Source organism: Macrobrachium nipponense, chromosome 17 (genome assembly GCF_015104395.2).
Source record: "Macrobrachium nipponense isolate FS-2020 chromosome 17, ASM1510439v2, whole genome shotgun sequence".
Lineage (NCBI taxonomy): Eukaryota > Metazoa > Arthropoda > Malacostraca > Decapoda > Palaemonidae > Macrobrachium > Macrobrachium nipponense.
Genome location: NC_087210.1, coordinates 28,077,723 through 28,100,269, shown reverse-complemented (window position 1 = coordinate 28,100,269; position 22,547 = coordinate 28,077,723). Strand labels below are relative to the sequence as shown.

Sequence of the window (22,547 nt, the reverse complement as noted above, 5' to 3'; positions counted from 1 at the left end):
ATACTTTAGCCATTTCCACTCGGGATAGATTTTCTATTTGTCGGTCAGATGAGATCTGATAGAATGTTCATTTGTTAAAAAGCTGCTCGCGATTTCTTTGGTGAGTCCAAGTTGAAAAAGCGCATTATGTAGATTGAAGCACACACCCACACATGAAATATATGCTAATTTATACACTCACTGAATATAATTATTAAAAATTTACCGAAAGCAATTTGAAGACGTACGTATAGTAGTATACTGGAATACAAGGCGATGAAATTGTTGGGAACTGGATGGAGCGGACTCTGTGTTTTGGAATGCACAAATTGTAAATGAAGGAGCTACCAAACTCAGAGTATACTAGCGTGAGTTTGAGGCAACTTTCTCTCAGTCTCCGAACTCGTAGGTCCCTTCATTACTTCACACTAACAGGAAGCAACCTCCATCACTCATTTTAGTCACGTATGCCTTCAGCTTCTCAATAAGAAAAAGGAAACATTTTCATTGTTTCACCTTATATGAGTGATAGAGAATATCACTATATTCTGCAGATGTTTCTGTGGGGTTGAAATAGGCATGAATTTCGCAAATGAAGAAATATAAAAATCTGAGCATTTCGGGTCGCCGCGTTTGGTCTGTGTGCCATGGCTCTTTCTAGCCATGGCTTCGGTTGGATAGTAAGATAGCGGATGAAACACTTTTCGTTATTGTACGAATTAAGCTTTGAATTATGTTATCAATTATTTGAAAATTTAATTTGGTGCGGCTATTGTTAACAAAATTTCTCTCGTTCAGAATTTATTAATGTAAATAGCAAGCATACGAACAAGTTAGTTATGCTCCACTCTGAGTCGTCAGCAACATTAGCGAGAGAGTGTCGGAAGAGTGAGGAAGTTTGGACTTGAATGAGTTTTGTTTCTTGAGAGATTATGCAAGGCCCTAACCTAGCACAATTTGCTCCCTTGCACAAGGGCAGGAGTTTCATATGCTACAGGGATGTGAACAAAGCCATAGAGAGACACAGGGAGTTGTACGGACTCCGCCTGTTGTTGAAAAAGGCGATAAAACTGGAGAACTACTGCCTCACTGTCGATCAGATGAGGGACCTCAATTTCCGACTCAAATATGGGGAGTTGGATTATCAGTGCTCTGTGGATAATGGTCGACCTGGGCGCCCAGGCAAAGAGTAAGTATGACTCCATCAGTTCATTGTAAGAGAAAGAGTAAAATTGAGTTGAGTGGAGAAAGCTACGGGGCTGACGGTACCCTGCTGAAAAACCCTTTGTTTTCGGGCTTTTCCGAGGGTTTTGTGACCTTGAAAAGTGTTGTCGCGTTTCATGTTCGTGAAGGATTTCGTTCGTTTCTGACCTTTGTATTTGATGCTTCTGTATTAGAATAAACCATTTTAAAATACGAGCTCATGATTTTATTAGTAATCCTGCTATTAACGTGAGTGGATAATGGGTCGTGTTCCCGTGGTCTTTAAGCCCCACCCAGCGTTTATCCCAGAGCGGTGTTTTAACAGTTTTTTTTCCTTTTTCTATTTAGTATTTGTTGGATTTGCACTGTTACTTCATTTCTATTTAGTATTTGTTGGAGTACTGTTACTCACGTTTGAAGTAAACAGTTAAAGCTAGCATGCCTTTAAAGTACATTTGTTAAAAGGAAAGAATGTCTCAAAGGAAGGTCCATCTCTACAACAAACTTAGTAGTAAAGGCCTAGATTCCTTCCCTTGAGGCTACCCGATGAAGTTGACTTTAAACCATAATCACATTCAGGATTTGAAATATAAATTTCATCAGTATTAGTTTATTTGTGCTTTGAACGTTTCAAGTACCTACTCTTTTCGTTAACGAGTAGGCTGAAGTACTTTTTTTGCATACGTACTGGACCCTCCTCCCCTAATAATATCTCAGTGGAACACTGGATATTTTTGGGAGAGGGAAAACAGATGAGCAAAATTCAAGGATGACTTTGGACTAAATTTACCGAGGCCACTGGGCTGGGTTACCTGGCAGGGGGGTGGGGGGGTGGGTGGGCTTCCTGGCATGGATCCCCTCACTTAACCTAATCTAGGTCTAAAGGCAACGATAGATGTGTAGGAGACAGCTGCACGAAGAGATAAGTCATAATTTTGTGACTGAAAAATATAGAAAAGTGTGTAGCCTACATAATGCAGCACCAGTGAGATTATCCATTTACTTAGATAATAAAGAATTTACTGTGGTTTTTTTTCTGTTCTTTTGCATCCCTGACGGTCTAGTATAGTGATGCCTTTTTTCTTCACAACATTGGCTTTTAGCAGTGTTACCATAGGCAGTTCATCTGATTTTGTTACGTTATTTATGATTTAATGGTTAGAATGCGTAATTTCCGATGTAGAATTATTATCCGTGATGAAGCTACACATCACTAGCTTTAATATATAGTATTTTTGACGAAGCAAAATAAAGGATTTCCATAAAATTCATTTGTATGAATAAACAGGATATGTTTTATATCTTTATTTTCATAATAAAACATAAAAAAAAGGCAAAGTGAAGAATTTTTTTCTTCAGTGCTGTGGCCTGTGGTCGGAAAAGCCACGGAGGGTTGCCAGATGTCACTAGAAAGCCACACCAATGGACGAAATTCCTCAAAACGGCAACCCTGGTCTGGTATTGAACACGATGCCCTGTGGATTTTCCATGTAAACAAAAATTGATTAATTTTCCATTGTTTATGGTATCTCAGAATATTTCACCTTTACTGCATTATTTACACTTATCTATATGTAGCCAAAGTATTATATTAGGTAAATGACGTTGTCATGCGACCATCCTCTTTATATTTACCAAATTAATTATAGTATTTTGATCTAACATACCTAACCTTGGTTACAAGGTCTGTGCCTGGCCCTGTGGGGGAAAGTCCCATTACCTAAACACCTGCTACAAAAGGTTGAAACTCAAAGGCAAATAGCGCATGTGTGGTATTTCCTTCTTCCCATTCACATTTTTCAGGGAAAATGATAATAGGGAGTACAGCAATCAGTAGATTTGGCATTTTTTTTTTTATTGCTGCTAAGTACAGGAAAGTCTCAACCCATTGTAGCCAGAATATGGTGGATGGCACCCACCATAATTAGAACTTGCAGAAGTGCTATCATTGTTGTATTTTACTCGTGTACTATTTCCCCCACCCAAAAATCCTGGTAACCCACTGTGGTCTCCCCAAATTGTAAGATTTAAATGGTTCCAACATGTGTAAACTACTTATATGTTATCTTAAAATAAAAGCCAAAAATGTTTAGACTTTAGACGAAAACATAGGAAAATTACACTTTTTACTCAAGAGTATGATTACGATTGTTTAAAGTGAAAACAGGGATTTTAGAATAGTACACATATTTCATTTGTATTTTCTACCACTCAAAAATCCCAGTTTGCTTCTGTGATCCCCCATAATTGAAACCTAATAGCTATATGTTATAGAACTGAACATCCGATATGCTCAAAACACAAGCGCGCACACAAATTCAGACCAGCCAAAATAATCCAAGGAACACCAGAAGAACTGTGAATTGGAAGTCAAGCTGTTTTTTTCAAAGCAATGCAAAATTCCAATATCCCATCTAATGAGTGACACTTAGATCAAATGAGCTACTCATCATTGCCCATACCCACATTTCCAGGTGAAAATCACAACAGACATTCCAAGTACACTATCTGTCCTTATTCGCACTGCACTGTGACAGAGAAATCAGATTGGGAGCCCCAAATTGAAACAAACAAACAGCTTAGAAAAAGTCTTAAGTTTTTAATAACATTCATCAGTAAATATCTTGGTAACAGTTAATTTGAGTTAGATTTTAGTATGGTTTTCATATTAACTCTATTAAGGAGACTTGAGAATGAAACAAAGTAAAATTCTACCGTCAAGGTCTGATTTGAAAAATAAATAATACAAGTTACCATAGCCAAGCTATTTAAATCTGTAGGCCTATTCCAGAATAGTACATGCTTTAATTATATGGTAGTTACAACAGTGTTTTAGGCATTACGTTTTATTTACTCAGTGGTTCATGTAGACTATAGCAGTGCTTTGTTGCTAAAAATGAAACTTTTATTTTCCCTTTTTTTTTTTTTTGTTTTTTTTTTTTTTTTTTTTTTTTTTTTTATACTAAGAAAGTTCTTATTTTCTTTTGTTAAGATAGAGAGTAAATTTGGGTGCAATAGTGGAGTTGCTTGATAATTTGGTATTATTATCTATTTCCGCCTTGCCAGCAAGTTTTTCGTAATAAAACCATTGCAGATGCATTAGCCTGTTAACCCATTTGATAAATTATTTCAACCAAACATTTCATATTTGTGCATGTGTTTATTTTTATTTGGTTCCGTATTTCAAGAATGTAGCGAAGAATTTGTTTGCAATGCTATTCAGTGGTCAAAGCAAAAGTAAATACAGTTTATAAGGCAAAAAGTTTATCATTGAAGTCACAATAATGTTCATTCTCCATTTTATGACATATAATAACTAATTACAAGGAACTAGTAGGGAAAAAAATGTTTTTATAACTCTCCATAAATATTTATTATTTGAAGGTGTCACCATTTAATCACAAAACTTGGTTGCCACTGCTCCAAAACCAGTCAGATTATGGCAGGACTAGGACAACAGAGAATGAAATTTCACATGTGTTCCACACACTATTACTATTACTACTACTATATATATATGTATACAGCACATACTGTATAGCTTGTAATAATGATGATTGATGAACTATCCTGTTCCAGTTAATAATAATAGAAGACTCGTTCATTAAGTAAATTTTATTATTCTTCTTATAATGCTTTTTGACATATCTTCTGAGTGTCCTTCTAATATGGTGAACACAATATTGTTCTTAGCTTATGATGATAGCTTCTAACATCTTTAGTGGCCTTTTGATATGACTTTCAGTTTATTGACCTGTTTATACAGGCAGTCCCCGGGTTACGACGGTCTCGGCTTACGACGTTCCGAGGTTACGACGCTTTTCAATTATAGTCATCAGAAATTATTTCCAGGGTTACGACGCATGTTCCAGAGTTATGACGCCTACAAACGCTGATCTGACAGATGAAATATGACACCAAAAATGCAAAATAATCAAAATTTAAATTTTTTTTTGATGAAAAATGCAATAAGAATGCAGTTTACATAGTTTTGAATGCACCTAAAGCATTAAAAGTAAGGTTTTCTAAGGATTTTTGACAATGTTTCGGCTTACGACGCGTCTCAAGAACTGAACCCCCGTCGTAACCCGGGGACTGCCTGTATATCTTCTAGTCTTTGATTTTGTTCTTGGTCCCATATTGTCTTCTTGTAATCCTTCACCACCTTTCTTTCTGGGAATTCTCAGGAATCCTCCTTTTGTAGTTCTTAATGTTTGATGGCTGATTTTATCTCCTTACCAAATCCATTAGGGCTGACTCATAGAACTAATTTGTTATTGTCATCTAGCTGGAACATGGCCGTTAAAATTCTTGAACAAGGTGGGTAGGCAGGGATGTAAAGATTCCAATTTCTGATAATGATGTATGTTTTGTGATCTTTTGCTTATTGTCGTTAATCTTGATTTCCTGGTAGGATCATTCTTTTTCTTGTGTTAATTTGTTTTGAATATACTGTGTTTTGACATTAATAGTCAGACTCGAGTTCCACAGGAATGGGTCGTCTTCTTCATACTAGTCTTCTGCCGCCTCTTCCCCTTCTTCTAGACTTGATTGGTCTAAGAAGCACAAGGTAAACTTTCTGCCCATAAGAAGCTCCACCAGTGGGACTTTCCAAAGGGTCTGCTTCCTTTCACTGAGGAATCAATTGGATCTCCTGTGGGCTATCCTAATCCTTTGGGGCCAGGACCAGTTACACTTAGCCCTTGGTATAGTGTTTTTTGAAGCTATAGGAGCACAAACTTCAGTTCGTGCTCCAACCACTGGATCTAGAGATTCTGTCTCTAGAACTAGTACGTACTGTGTCGGGGAGAGCTTGTTCGTGAGACTTGCCGAATGTTTGAACCCCTGTGTTGGGGATTTTACATCCAAATTCAGTGCCTAAGAGACAACTCACCGATCTGATTCTGGCGCAGGACAAGTAAAGGGTGTGAGTCATTCATTGACACGTCCCAGCTTGTCATCCCTAGCATTAGTGTATATTGCAAGTTCTTTAGACGTCTGTCTTTCTAGACAGGACATCACGAGAGTTGGAAAGGTTTTTCTGTGTAGTCCTCTTCGTGAGGTATCAATCCTGGAGAAGACATGCATGTCCAGACATTGCAAGTTCTCGCCCACCAATGGTGCATTCACCTCCACTCAACTCTTGTGTTTGTGCGAATGAACTAGTTGGTGGAAGAAAATGCTCCGTTTGATGAGTGAGAACTTCTGCTTTCCATTCAGGAAGCATTTTTTGCTGATGTGAATATTTTTTCCAAAGTCTGTGAATTGCTATCATCACCGGAAGTTGATGAATGCGCTTGTTATTGCCCCTTCCTGCTGTTTCTGACAGAAGAGCGGGCGAGAACAATCAGTCCTCCTCTCTTTTTCCCTCTACTTCCTGCGTTACACTATGATGGGCAATGGAATGAGGAACTCTATGGAGTCTTCTTTCCAGAGTTCGGCTGCAAGAGCCTTTGTTCCTAGTTTGATTTTAAGATCTAACTGAACATACACTTGAGCTGTTCAGGATGGATATTGCCTGGAAGTTAAATTCCACCTCCAGTGTTCCTTGTTTGGGAACATTCAGTTCGGCATGAACTAGTCATATTTGGTGTCTTGACCACGTAGAAGCTGCACTTCGGAATTGCTTCACCTTTGCTCTCTTCATTCAAAGAATGAAGGAGGTCTGCTTTCAGTCCATATTCTTTTTAACTTTTGAAGTGAGGAAGAATTAGGCTGATGATCGATGAAGAGGAGTCTATGAATATTCCTATATAAATATTCTCCTCTTGACATGTGTCTGTTATCTGTTCCACCTTCCGAATAATAGTTGCATACCTATAGGTTAGTTCTTCTGTTGTGTGACCGAAACGAAAAGTACCTTCTCTTAATTTACCTGAAACTCTGGACAAAAATATATCATAGTTTAACAGACCACTGAGCTGATTAACAGCTCTCTTAGAGCTGGCCCAAAGGATTAGATATTTTTGCAGGCTAGGAATCGGTTGGTTACTTAGCAACGGGACGTGCAGCATATTATGGTATCCGAACCACATCAAGAAGTGAATTTCTATCACCAGAAATGAATTCCTCTTGTTTTGTTTTGGCCTAGCTGGGAATCAAATCTGGACCCTGAGATCAACAATCAAGCTCATAACCAACTCATGCAATGAGGAACTGAAGCTCGGGACAGCCTTTCAGGCCTTCTGAGAGTTTTGGTTTTGAGACAATCAGTGGTATTGTTGAGCAACAACACTACAGGAGTGGCATTATCACTGAACAAAAGGGTTTCATTCCCTCCTGTTTTGGTAACATCCAGGTGCTTGAGTGTATCTTTAGTGCACTCGATGGCACTATAAGCTGAACGCATTCCTTGCTAATTTGAATCTCTCTGTCCGGCCATCACCGACATAAACCTGGCTATGAGCTTATCGACTGTCAACGAGTGGAGTTGGTGAGACACTAGCCCTCCCTGTTTGTTCACATAGGCCAGCACCGAGGTCTGACATCAAAATGAAGAATAACCCTCTACTGTCTCTTGGAATTCCCGCAGACTTAGGAAAACTACTTTCAACTCCAACATGTTGATGTGAAGCAGCTTTTCCTCCGTGCTACAAACACCCGAGGCCAGGAGACCCTCGAGATGAACACCGCAACCATTGATGGAAGAATCTGAGAACAGAAGTAAATCCGAAGGGGGTGAATCTAGAGGGACCCCTACCATAAGATTCTGGTTGTCCAACCACCAACAAAGATCTTTTCTCACCTCTCTGGTAGAGGTACCTTTATGAGGGGAATCTCTGGCCGGGGACCAGGATTCCTTCAGCCTCCACTGCAGGAGTGAAGGTGGAGTGACCATGAGGGACCAGCTTTTCAAGAGATGACAAGACCCTGAGAAGAACCTGGCACTGGTGAGCTACCTGTTCAGCCTGTAACAGGAAGGAGCATGCTACAGACCTGAACTTGTGCAACCTCTGGTTTGACGGAAAAACCCCCGATGCTGCTGTATCTATGACATACCCAGGTAAAGAATCCTCTGGCTGAGAAGCAGATTGGGCTCCTCCAGGTTTACCACAATGCCTAGGCTCTGACAAAAATGGAGAAGATTATCCCTGTCCTGAACCAGCTTCTCTCTGAAACTTGCCAAAACCAGACGTTGTCAAGGTATCTCAACAGGCAAATCCCTTGAGCATGAGCCCATGTCAAAACTAAGGCAAAGTCCCTTATGAACACTTGAGGGCTGTAGTCAAACCGAAGCAAAGGACCTTGAACTGAGATACTTGCTCTCCAAGGCTGAAGCAAAGGATTTCCTGGATGAAGGGTGAACTGGAATTGGAAGTAAGTATCCTTCAAGTCTGTTGACAGTAGAAAGTTGTTCTCCCTTACAGCTGCCAAAACCGCCTGGGGCGTCTCCATCTTGAACCTCGTCCTTCTGATGGAGTGGTTCAGCATGGAAAGATCTTTCACTGGCCTCCAACTGCCTGTAGCCTTTGGAACCAAGAAAATCCAAACTGTTACAAAACCCCTGATGATGGGACGATGTACTACTTCCTCCACTACGCCCTTGTCCAGCACTTCAACACTTACTCCGAAGAGCTAAGTACTACTTTGGAGAGCCTTGAACATAAGTTAGGTGGGGGAGGGGAGGGGTCTGTCAGAGAGGGGGAGGAAAGTCAAAAAGATAGTAGATACCCACCTGAAGGACATTACTAGTACTCACTTCTCCGCTCCGTGGAATTGCCTTTTGGTCCAATGGCCCTACAAGGCATCCCTCCACCCATGGCAATGGGAAGGGAGTGGTGCCCTCTCTGTTGGTGACCTGCTCTGCCCCTTCCTCTAGCCACCCTTCGTTGGCTTGTAGGGGCGAGGCTGAAAGGGGTACTGCCATTGCTTAGACTTTAATGGAGCAGTAGACTGAGGAGCCCTTACAGATGTCGAATGCTTGGCTGACTTCCTTGGAGGAGACCACCTACTGTGGATTGGAGGAGGAGGTGGAGGGCGAGAGCAATCCTCCAACTTGAGACTGCCTGCTGAACCAGCCTATCTTTGGTATCAGCACGCTGCGCCGGTCTATCACATCATCTCTGTGTTTCTTGGAAAGAGAAACTGCGACTTCAGGAGGTCCCCATTACAAAGAAACGACAAAGAAACTCAGAATCCAACGACCCGCCACCTTCGACAAGGCCGTAGCAGGTTGGCCCACAAATTAGCACTGAGGTGGCCCAGGTAAGAGATGCCTTAGCACCAGATTGCAGCAACCTGATAAAGGAGGACCAGCTAACGGAATCTCCATCAGAGCAACACAATGCTATCCTGGTCACTGCAGTAAACCTCAAGTTCAGCCACAACATGGTTTGGAAGACAGAAGAAGCAGTAGACTCCAGAGTAGAGGCCTCTTGAGAAGTCAACAAAGGGTCCTCAGCCCTTACCTGATCCAAGGGTCAAGCCAGTCTTTAGATGTATCACGTCTGAATTAAGGCTGAATTAAGGTGACGAGGCACCAGTTGAAACTACATCATTAGCAGAATAATATTTCCTATGCTGCACAAGAGGAGGGGGAGAAGCTTAGATTACCTATAAGAGCGCATTTAGCCATCCTGACGTGAGACCAAAGTATTAATGCTCTGCAAAATTGATTTAGGATGCCCAGAACAAGGAAGCTCAAACAAAGCTCTAGCATCCTGCCCTGGACTGAGCAACGCCTCTATGCTTGTAGGGTCATAAGAAAGATTTTAGTCTTGTGTCTTCCCCCCAAGATTATTGAAGTTAGGAATGGGATCAGTAACCTCCGAAAAAGAGGATACCGTTGCTGAAAGCCACTGGTTCCATGCAATGTAAAAACACCATACAAACAATAGAAGATAGAAACTCTTGCTTCTCTTCTGGAGTTGCTTCTTCCCCTCCTCTGGCCAGCAAGGGGGAGCGATGACTCGAAGCAGAAGGCCTAGAAGGATCCTCGTTCTTCCCTAAGGCCACTAGAGAGGCTTCCCTTGGAAGCTGGACATCACACCCTCCACTGGCAGGACTAGGAACTCGAACGACGGAAGATCCCGAGAAAGAGGGCTCAGGAACAAGGTCAAGCGATGAATCACATACCCGTCCTTGAGCCGAACCATGTACATGCTCGTGTGAAGAACCACTTACACGCTCGTGCGACGAACCATGTACACAGCCTTGTGATGACTTTTGTACACGGTCATGAGATAAAGAATGTCGCACTAGACGTCTTGGAGGATGAGACTGGTCTTGAGGAAGGTCCCCAACTTGGGAAGGTGAACCACGCAAGCCAGAACTCCGTTGGGGAACAAGAACCTGAAAGCCTAGGCTTGTTGGACCCAGGAGAAAGCTTGCCCTACTTTCATGCAGAGTTGAAGAACCCTTACAAGGCTGAGAAACACGTCCACAGACCCAAACTGCCTTACATCCATGAGCGTCCACCGCCTTACGATTCCCACTTTGAACACGTTCATTGGTAGGCAGAACAAGAGGAGAACTCCTAGAAGGTGCAGGATCAGCAACCTGAGTACTATTAGGCACCTTTGACCTCTTATTTGGAGCCTTACCCTTATGATGAACTCCAACAGGCTGAGGCAATGAAGAATCTGCTTGAAGACACTGAGGAGAGTGAAGGCTATCATGAATTGTAACGTACTCGTACGTGCAGTGGTGAGACATGTCTGTGCTGGGAAGATGGCGAAAGCTCTTCTGACTCCTCCCAAAGATGAAGCAACAGCGTCCTGAATCCTCCAATGTCTGACCGAGAACGAGATGGAGGAGGAGATGATGAGGGGAAGGAGCTCTCTTATGATGCTTCTTGCTAGAAAGTACAGGATACCACCGCAAAAACATGAGTCCAGCCTATCAACCACCGCTTGAAGGAACGTCTCTGATGGCTGAGCAAGCAACTGCAATGATGTCATAGATGAAGATGGTAATGACGTCACAGCAACTGGCAGTGGAAGAGACGACACTGCACCCAACATCATAGGCTGAGAGGATGCTGGGAGTGATGTCATGGCATTCGAACTGGCAGTGCGAGTCGATGGCCCTCACTGGTGTTGTGATAAGAGATGACCCAGTAAGTGTCATAGTTGTCGATGGCGTCCCTCTAGGCGGCAGCACACGAGAGCCAAAGTAGTGGAAACCTGGAGGAGGGGGGGTTGACTGCTGGAGGGACCGGAGGAGGATGGCGAGCAGACATGAAATGTGATAATAGGCCATCCAAGGAGGTTGAACCCCATATGCCTAAGAGTACCAAATAGCCGCCATCTTGTGTGATTCAGTATCTAAAACAAAGTTGATTCCATATCTGAAACAAGGGAAGAAGATAGAGTCACCTCTTCCCTCCCGGGAGGGAGATAACCTCCCATGAGAGAGGGGGGGCCATATTATACACAAAATCTCCTGTGCAACTCTCAATACTACTCCCAAAGACAAATCGGTGGAAGAAAAGGAAGGAGACGGTGTCAAAAGTAGCAGAGGGAAAATTTTTGGAAGTGGACACTGAACTGTCCACTCGGGGAGGCGAGACATCTTCCTGGGAAGGACAAGTAGATACTCTACGGTGCTCCCTCATCTTGTAGAAAGCCTTCCAGTGCAACACAGCCCAGGAATGACACTGGTAGGGGTTAGTGATAGTACAAAAATTGGAACGGCACCTACTGCAAGTGGTATGGGGTCAGTAGTAATGGAAGATGCCAAAAACCTTGAACATGGAAAGCCTGGAAGACCTGGACGCATGCCGAGAACTCTTGGTGGAATCCATGATAAAAGACAAGCAGGCGCGCACACTAAAAGCAAGCACAAATAAATCATGGGCTAACAAAGAAACCAGCTTGGGAAGGAGAGCACTAAAGCAAGACTACTCTCCAAGATGTTCCAAGAAAGACGACGCGTTATGAGGTCCCAAGCCCAGTCAGTGACCAGCTTCCACCTCATATATGCATGAGTTGTCCAGATGCCACAGATTCCTTGCTTTTCAATCTTGGATTGTGTTAATTGGTTTCCAGCTGGCTCTAGAGGATGATTATATTGTTAAGACCTCATGTTTGTTAGCTGTGAAAAATACAAATAAAAAATTTGTCACTTTTAGAAATATGGGATTATAAAGCTGTAAAATCCTACAAGGGAATGATGTAAGTGATTTGCTCAGGGTTTATAAATGTTTGTGTACTACTGACAGGTTCTATATATGTACTACTAGGGTTCAATAATTGCCAATGATTTGGAGGTTAATCTGATTGTAAAAGTGATTGCTAGCTTTGCAATAGAGTCATTGCTTATAAGAATGTTTTTTCAATTAGTGATGTTGCATAGCCCCACTATGTGGCCATTTTATCCTTTGCCTTTATACCTGAAATTGCTGGGTTTTTGTTGTGATGAATAAATTTAGTTTTGTAGTTGGAATCATCGATAAAAATGCCTAGAAGATGGAAAATTCCAGGTTGTGATAGAATCACTGAAGAGAGAATTTAAGTTGAAATTGAAATGACACATTTTTCTAAGTAGCCAGTGTTGTAAACTGTGGCAATAAAACAAGCTTGATGTTTGGGAAGTATTAGCTAAGGTATCAAAGAAAGGTGATCTGACTATAGGCATGGGAAATACTATGTTAATTAAAAGCTTAGAGGTGCATAGGAGTTGTACTGATCAAATATTTGTGTTAAGACACTATGTAGTTGTGTATGGAATTTCAAAATCCCCTTCTGATGTCTTTTGTGGATTACAAGGAAGCATGTGACAGAATCCACAGACTCAATATTATGGTCTTTCATTACTGTGGCTTCTTGTTAAATATGTAGAGCTAATTGAAATTGACTTTTGAGTGAAGTAGATGAACAATTATTGTATATGGGGTCTTCTAAGGTGATACTGTAGTTGGGCACTACAAGGGAATGTTATTTCTTTGTTGAATTACCTGTGATGTTGGTCCTCATAGATTTTATAATGAAAAGGTGTTCAGAGGTGGAAGAGAAGATTTGAGCTGGAGTAACATGAGAAAGTTGATAGACTTAGAAGAGAAGTGTGTTGCTGTTATAATAATCAAAACACACAAGATTTATAGATTTTGCTAATAGAATGATGCATACATATATATAGAGAGAGAGAGCTGAGACTCAAACTAAGGGTAAGAAGAACAGTAATGAAGACAGAGTATGCACCAAGGGACAAAATTATATTATAGGGAGAAATGATTAATGAGGTTGAATCTTTTACTTATTTAAATAAGTTACCTCTGTAGGTTCTCTTGAGTGATAATTTTGTGAAAGACTGAAAAAGGCAAATAAAGAATGGCAGGTTGAATTATTACTGTATGGACATGAATCTTGATGTGACCGTGAAATTACTATGTCTAAAAGATTTTTGTAGAATTGAAAAAAAACAGTGGAAGAATAGTATCTGATAGTGTCAGCTGAGCTCCTGTGGGAAACAGAAGAGATGGAAGGCCTTGACCAACATGAAAACGAATTACAAGGAGAGAGGATAGAGATAGAGTGGAGATTTGTGGAAGACAGAGTGCAGGAAAGACCTGATTGATCGAATAACACTCAGGACCTTACATCATGTAGTATTGGAGATGATAATAGTTACTGTAGGGGCAGCTTCTTATTGGTTTTGTGGAAAAGTGTTGTTCCTGGTGTTTTCTCCTTAATGGGTTTATTTATAGTATGCTTTCCATTGTGTTGTATAAGAATGTAGTACTGAGTGCAATGTCTGTAGCCACAAAGTTAATATTTCCCCCTTTTTTTTTCAATTTCAGTGAGAGATGCCCAAGGCTTGTCCGCCTCCGTTTAAGCCCAGATGCTCGGACTCTGGTTGTTTATGACACACACATCCATGAACCCGTATTTAGTAGTCCAAGTCAAGTTCCGGTATGTATGACTTTCATTATCTTTTAGATTACAGAGTGTCACAGAAATTGGTTTTATGTTAGCATGTGCTTTATTCAGTTACTGATTATCTTGCTTCTCCATGATGAAAAAAGATCATGAACTGTATTTATTATTTGAAAAGGTTTTTGTTAAAATTGGTTTATTGCAAACCCATTTATTTTAAATGTCCACTCATCTTTGCAGAAAAGTTGCACCATACCCCATAAAATCATTAAGAGAAAATTACTATTTTCCTGAATCCAATTTCTTTCCTCATTGTTTGTTTGGGTTTGTCATCAGCTTGCTATTGGAGTTTCCCAGGAACGAGAAGGTATCTGATCTCGATCCCAATCCCGTCCGTGAGATTAGGATCGAGAACTTAAATGAGGAGCAAATGTCGTGATTGGTTACCTGGGAGGAAACTTCCCACCCCCCAAATAGCAAGATCTTTTGAACCCCCCCCCCCCCCCCCTCCCAGAATCTTGTACAGATGAAGCAAGAGAAGAATGAGAGGGAGATAAATCTTTCCTAGCAGAAGTATGGAGAGGAGATTTTGACAAAGAGGAGATGGAACAAGAAGGAATTAATACGTCTGCTGCCAGTGGAGTTGAAAAACCTTCCCAAGATGGAGCTGCTGATTTGCTCTTGTATCTCCTCTTCCTACCAAAGTTCCTTCATTGCTTAGAAGACCAAAGAGAACACTCTGGGCATGCAAATTACACACAAATGACACTAAGTCACACAGAAAAAGGTACAAACAGAGAGAGAGAGTAAAAAACCAGAACATCAAGGCATAATACGAGCTTGAAGTGGTCAAATAATCGCCTTTTTTGTTAGAAAGGTAGAACTTCCATCTTGCTATGAAGGCAGTTAGAGAGAAACTGGTATGCCACTGTGTAGCTGTGGTGAGTCAGGTCGGGCTGTTCCCTCCTCTTACAACCCTATTGGCAGTCTCCTGTTGCCACAAAAATTCTTATACTATTTGTTCCTACACGATATACAAACCTTTGGTCCTATACGTTTAGAATTACTTTTGGCAAAACTTGAAAAACGTATGGTAGGCTTTTGAACAAGGTAGTTAGGTAGTTTAACTACTGTTTGGTTGGCGGGAGTCCCACCAACCCGAAAGTACACACTCCACTTTGCTTTCAGCAGTCGTCCAGTGAGAATGAATGATCGCTGTGCTCTCTGTCCGACTGTTGCTAGCTGAGTTTTCCCAATTGGATTGTAATTCTTAGTTGTTGGTTGTGTATATTTTTATGTGGTTGTTAAGATTGTGAAAACAATGAATACTCATATACAATGCCTCAAATCCTTTTTGGGATCTAAGAAGGAACCCAAGGCTGTGGTGGGGCTCCCGTGGTCCTCGTTTGCCGAGGATGTACTTGAGTGAATTAAATCTTATTTCTGGGCAAGAGAATTCACTGTGATCAAACTGCTCAGACAAGTTGCTTTATCCTCCTTTGCCTCATCAGAAGGTCTATTACTTGCCCTCGGAGATGTCCCTGCTGACTAAACAGGTGGACCCGGACCTGGTTCGTCTAGGCCTGGGTCGCTCGTTGCAACAGCTTACTGTGTAGGGAATCTTCCTTTCGCAGCAAGAGGCAGCGGGTCTTTGCATGTCATTGCGGCTCGACCTTTGGGTCAAGCAAGGTCTTCCTTGACCCCTAAGAAGTCCCAGTCTTCCAAGGGCTCCCACAGAAAGACCCAGCCTTCTTCAGCTCACTCCCAGTCGTGGCCATTTTAGCTCTTTTCTTCCCTGGTAAAGGGAAGAAGAAGAAGGGGAAGAGTTAGGGGCGGTGTTCCTTTCCAGTTGCTTCCAACGGTGGGGGGTTGCCTGTCGACCCATTGGGCAATAATGTGGCAGCGATATAGAGTCGAGACTTGGGTAGCAGATGTCCTTCCGTAGGATATTTACTCACCTTCAAGTCTCGGTCTCCCCTCACTGACAATTTGGTCCGTCTCCTGACTTGCATTTCTCGTTTGCTGAAGGACATTGCACTCAAGGAAGAAGTGCAAACCATGCTGATGAAGGGCACTGTCAAAGCCGTGTCGGATCAGTCCCCGGCTTTTACAACCGTCTCTTTCTTGTAGAGAAAGCTTTTAGGGGATGGAGACCAGTCATCTACTACCTTTGAACTGATTTCGTGCTTGCCTTCATCAGGGAAAGTGATTTCATATTTACGGTAGATTTGAAGGATTCGTATTTTCAAATACCTGTCCATTAATCCTCCTGCAAGTACTTTTAATTTTTCCACGGAGAGACAATGTACCAGTTCAAGGTACATGTATTCTGTTTTGGGCTCTTTACCGCTCCTCAGGTGTTCACATTAGTGTTCACCCTTATTTCAGCTTGGGCACCTTCACCTTCGTTCGCTCCAGTGGATAATGAAGGAATATTGGTCCCAGTCTCGAGATCCTCAATCCTTTTTCATTCCCCTGTCGGAGGAAGTGAGAGAGGATTTAGACTGGTAGCTGGACAACAGGAACCTCATAATAGGAGTATCCTTGCATACTCCCCCTCCCTAAGTGCTTCTGTATGTGAATGCATTGACCGAGGGATGAGGCGCACACAGGGAGGAGTTATTGACTTCAAGGGTGTGGAACCGACACAACAGGCACCTCCACATCAGTGTCCTAGAACTCAAGCCAACCTTCCTGGCTCTTCTGGAGTTTTGGGACAGAGTGATGGGCCACTCTGTTGTGTTGAGTGACAACACCACAGCAGTGGTATGTCACCAAGCAAGGGGGTCTTGTATCTCCCCTGCTCCGCCAGTTGACAGTGCAGGTTACCGCCCACTCAGTGCTGCTGTCAGCCAGATACATTCCAGGCAAGAGGAATGTAGTGGCAGACTAGCTCAGTCGCTAAAATCAGGTGATAGAGACAGAGTGGTCCCTTCACCCAGACATCATGGAAAGGTGTTCGACCTGTTGGGGTGTCCAGTCATGGAGCTGTTTGCCACCCGTCACAACAGAAAACTTCCAGGCTTCTGTTCCGTTGTACTGGACCCATGGGCAGCTGCAGAGGACGCATTCCAGCACCCGTGGGACAACCTCAACATTTACACCTTCCCTCCATTTTGTCTTGTTTCGCAAGGTGATCATCAGAGCGCTGATCACCCTGAATCTCAGGGCGATTCTGGTGACTCTGCCATTTAGTATCCAACCTTATACCTTTGCTCTCCGAGGGCCATTTGGTATCCCATCCTTATAGCTCTGCTCTCCGAGGCACCGAGAGTGATTCTTCCATGGCACGACCTGCTGTGTCAATCACACGTAGAACATTACCATCAGGCAGTGCAGTCCCTGGGTCTTCGTGGCTGTAGGTTATCCATCACCTCTTGCAAGCGACAAGCTTTTCGTCCCACGCAGTAATAGAGATGGCTGGATGCCTCAGTCAGTCCTCTGCAGCAGTATACCAGGGAAAATGGGCCGTCCTCTGTGGTTGGTGTCGTAGATGGGGTGTCTCTCTGGTTAGAGCTACTCTTCAACAGGTCATGAATTTCCTCATCTTCCTTTGTTGAGAGAGGCTTCTCTCTGTTTCAGCAGTGAAGGGTTAACAAGTTGCCCTCAGTTGAGTCCTTTAACTGAAAGGGGTAGATCTTTTGATGAGAAGCTTTGAAATATCATACCCACCCAGGGATCTTGGCCCCCCAGTGTGGGATATGACTAGTTCAGAGGAGCCTAACGCGTACAGTGTACAAGCCTTTATGAGAGTCATCAGACAGGGATCTGACCATCAAGACTGTGCTCCTGCTTGCCCCGGCAACGGCGAAGAGAGTAAGTGAACTCCATGTACTCTCCTTTGATGTGAAACACTCAAGGGGATGGAGATCAGTTATGCTCAATTTTGTCCCGGACTTCATAGTGAAGACTCAAAATCTGGCAGTCCCTGATGCCAGGTTTGAGTCCCTAGTGATCCCCTTCGTAGAGGACTTCATAGATAATGATTCAGGCGAGATGCTACTTTGTCCTGGTAGAGTGCTGCAGCTCATCCAAGAAAAAAGTCCAAGAACACGATATCTTTCTGGCTTCATGAGACAATTATCCCTTAAACGCCGAACCTCTATTTACAAAAGTCTGTCGTATGCTGGCGGCGTTCGGGAGTTAGCTCCGAAGCGGAAAAAAAATCTCAGCACGCTTAGTTTTTAAGATTAAGAGTTTATTTTTGGCTTCTTTCTTTTTTGTCATTGCCTGAAGTTTAGTATGCAACCATCAGAAATGAAAAAAAATATCATTATCGTATATAGATATTGGAATATATGACGGCGAGAAAAAAAATTTCATATAGAATTGTATACAAATCTCGCTGTGAGCAAAACGGTTAAAGCCAATGATTTTTTTTTTTTGTATTGTACACTAAATTGCAATGATTTTGGCATATAACAAATTATAAAACGATCATAGCAACACAGAGAAAATATTATCACAAAATGATGCATGAATTCGTAACGCGAGGACATAAAAACAATTTTTTTTCTAAAATTCACCATAAATCAAAATATTGTGCTTGAGACTTCCTGTTTGTTGCAAAATGAAGGTAATTAATTGAATATTACTTGACTGTAAGGTTAGTTTACAATTGCAGTTTTCGACCATTTCGGTCTAGTTAAAGTTGACAGGTCTAATTTTTTTATATTTATCGTGATTTATATTAAAATATTTCAAAACTGATAAAAGCTACAACCATGAGTTATTTTTTGTTGTATTCTACATGATATTGCTCACATTTTCATGTATAAGACTTTATGTAAGGCCTAATATAAAGTGGTGCGAAAATTACGACAAGGTGACTATAGAAATTCTGAGATTTTCAGCAGTTACCGCGCGCGGAGGGAAGGAAAAAGTTTTTTTTTTTTTTAATTCACCATAAATCGAAATATTTGCTAGAGACTTCTCGTTTGTTTTTTTGCAAAATAAAGGTAAATGATTGAATGTTACTAGAATTGTAAGAGTTTTAGCTTACAATTGCATTTTTCGACCATTTCGGTCAAGTCAAAGTTGACCGCAGGTTTAAATTTTGGCACTTGTCGTGATTTATATGAAAATATTTCAAAGCTGATAAAAGCGACAACCATGAGTTATTTTTTGTTGTATTCTACATGAAATTGCATTCTGTTGTGTCCGAAATATGCTAACACTTGCAAAAGTTCTGCAAAACACGAATGAGTCAAGAAATCGCTCTCCGACGATGCGTTGCTGTTGCTTTGTAGTGGGAGAAGAAATTCGCGCATGCGAGGCTGGGTAACGCTTGTAAACAAAACAACAGCGTGATCCGTGAACTCCCTGCATCTCTCAAGGCGCGTGATTTAAAATCTTTCGCAAACTAGGCCTATAAATATTTTGCCACATATTTAAAAAACTTTTGGACGTACAATAAGTCCAGTCAGCATTTAAAGGTTTTAAAGGAGCCAGCCGGAACCCCTATATACTATATGGTGGTATAGGGCGAAAAATGCAAAGTCATGAAAAAATTCGTGGAGCTTCATATGGCAATTGAGAATACGTAAACAAAATATTTTGTCAAAATTCCTCTTACTTTCGTAGTTACAGGGTAGTTAGTTAACGTAACTCAATAAGCTTAAAACATTGATCCGTACAAGAAAATGCAATATTTCTTGTATTACCGTAAATTTTGATAATTATTGTCAAAGAAATTGGGAGAAATGGCATCTGTAGACATTCCCCGAGTCGAGAAGGGAGACTTCACTTCGGTCAGCTACCAAGTCCAACCATCAGTGCGAGCACAAACTTCAAGTAGTCTACAAGTTCGATTTGACCTCTGACATTCGCTTGCTTTTACGTATGTTTATGTATGTTTTGGCAAGAATTTCATCATGCCAATGAGGAAAAGACAAGGAAATCATCTCGCTAACATACAGACGAAGAAAAATTGCTCAAGTATTATTACAGAATATCATAATATATGGGGAGGGTTGGTAGTAAGGGTTGCGTAGTAACGCCCCCGTCTTGCCTGACAGCACACGTCACACTATGCCTGAGGCTACGATCTTTGAGCAAAGAGATCTTCATTTATGATAAATAACAAAGTTTTGGTTTTTTTAATACCGAAAATGGAATATGAAATTCATAATACGTAATCATGATTTATTAAATTGTCTTTGTAAAAAGAGAGTACACCTTCGAGTTTCACCTCTGACATTCTCTTGCATTTACGTTTGTTTATCTTTGTTTCGGCAAGAGTTTCATCATGCCAAAGAGGAAAATACAAGGAAAACATCTCGCTAACATACAGAAGAAGAAAATTCGCTGTAATAAGCCGAGTTAGTGAAGGGGAGAGAGAGAGTTGCGTAGGAAAGAGTGCCCCAGGCTACGATATATGAGCAAAGGGATCATCATTTATGATTAAATTATGATAAATAAAATAGTTTTGGTTTATTAATACACAAAAAAGAAATATACATTCATAATAATCATTATTTATTAACATTGTCTTTATAGAAATACGAAGGAAAATTTTGAACGCCCGTATCTCAAAACTATACCTATTGACCTTCAAAATCTATCTTCTCACCTAGTTTTAAAGCTATAACATTGGAATTTTGTATATAACTCAAAAAGACATTGTAGAACAATCAAATAGAGCCCTTTTTTCCAATTTTTGTTTCATCTTTTTTTTTTTTTTATAAATTTTTTTCTCCTGATTTATAGGGTTGATTTTTTTACCATATTGAAAAATTCATATCTAGCAAAAAAATGACTTTTAGAAAAAAAACTCCTCATTCGATTGGAGGTCTACATCAGGTCTATATAGTAGTAATCCCAGGTCTTAATATTAAATATCAAGGGAGGAGATAGAATTTGAAAAATGGTTATTTTCGGGATAAATCGCCCTGGCGTCACAAAACCGAAGGTTAGAGGCAAAAATCAAATGCGGTTTGGAGATGTCCCAAGTCACCTTATTAAGTGGTATGAATATCAAAGTCCTCTCCTTAAAAAATGGCATTAGCCGGCTGGCCCCCTATAAGGGCTACTCTGCTGCTGGCGTAGGCAACACCAGTACCCCCCGGTCAAGAGCTCACAAAGTTAGGGTTATTGGTCCAACCCTTGCATTCCTGAAGAATCTGTCAGGGCATCAAATCAAATTCTGAAGGCAGGGGTGTGGTCGCGACAGGCCTTCTACCTATGGGACATTGCCCACAAGTCCTTGGACGCTTTTTCCTTGGGACCTGTGGTGGCTACTAAACAGGTTGTGTAGCTTACCCAGCTCCTCTAGCAGGACAAGGTTGCATCTTGCCTTAGATGCGTTGTGGATGGGAGAATGAATGTATGAGTGACTGCTTCTCTATTTCTCCATCCCTTCATCCTTCTTCTCTATCTTCGAGCAGAGTGGATTCAGCCTTAACATGCTGGAACTAGCTCTGATGCAGGTAAGTTTTGTAATTCAGCAACCATTCTTTGTATCTTTTAGATTATAAAGGCAACTACCCCTTCCTCTTGCAAGGGGAGGAGGGCGAGGTCCCTGAATAAGACCTTTTATGTGCCTTGCCCTCTTAAACGTTCAGATTCATCCTAGCTTATTTTTCTTTTGAGGTTTGTTCCCTTCCTCATTCAAAAAAAGGCCCAGAAGTGTGATGATTGATCACGCAGTTCCTATACTTTCATCAATTCATCAGAGGCAGGATTCTCTTCCTTGCTCTTTCAACCAGGAAGGAAATTAAGGTGTGCAAACTGCATTCAGTTCTTAGACTAGTTCAGATTCCTCCCTCCAAATATGAGTCTTCCTAGTGTAAAGGACCGAAGAGTTGTATATTGTGTAGGAGTAATTGACAATTTTTATAAGTAAATTGTATTTTTCTTAACTATACAAACCTGAGGTCCTTTACACACTAAGCCCACCTCATGCCACCCCTCAATCTCTCATACCTGGCCCAAAAGCAAAGTGGAGTGTACATGTTTGGGTGGGCAGGACTCCTGCCAACCAAATGGTAGTTAAACTATCTAACTATCTTGTTCAAAAGTGTAGCAGCTGTTTTTCCAGCTTCCCTGAAGTAATTTCTAATGTTAAGGACCTCAGGTTTGTATCGTAGTTAGGAAAAATACAATTTGCTTTTAAAAACTGTCATTTTTTAACTGGACTCCAGCAGGCTCTAGAGAATTTTCCCCTTACGTTAACCCTTAGGGGACGAATACCCTCATATGAGTAACAATAACAGGTTTTGAGTCGTGGACAAATTACCTTCTGGTGAGGATCAATATTACATGGCATGAATTTGGAGAAATCAGGGGGGAAAGAGGTTCCATTACTTCAATAGCTCATGAATTTTCCAATGGAAACTTTTAGACTGGCTCAGCTTGCTGATTCTAAGTGGCCCATGGTTTAGATGTGTACTTGACTTCAAGGGGGCATGTAATGCTTCTCTCTCCCACATGACGTCTTTTTATATAGTACAGTGGAACCTCGGTTTTTGTACATAAGCTGTCCAGAACATCCTAAGAAGTCCGAAATGACGAAATCTGAAGCAATAATTCCCATAAGGCATAATGTAAATA

The 22,547-nt window shown here is 41.3% G+C and overlaps 1 protein-coding gene across 1 annotated transcript in view; it reads left to right on the top strand.

The window, feature by feature from the left end:
* Window positions 1-737: 737 nt before the first annotated feature.
* The window catches only part of LOC135196149 (mucin-2-like), a 123,898-nt gene continuing 102,088 nt past the window's right edge, over window positions 738-22,547 (top strand). The window contains exons 1-2 of the mRNA XM_064222703.1: window positions 738-1,168; window positions 13,922-14,033. Of these exons, the coding sequence (XP_064078773.1) occupies window positions 912-1,168; window positions 13,922-14,033 (369 nt within the window). The 5' untranslated portion in view covers window positions 738-911. The remainder of the gene's footprint in view (window positions 1,169-13,921; window positions 14,034-22,547) is intronic.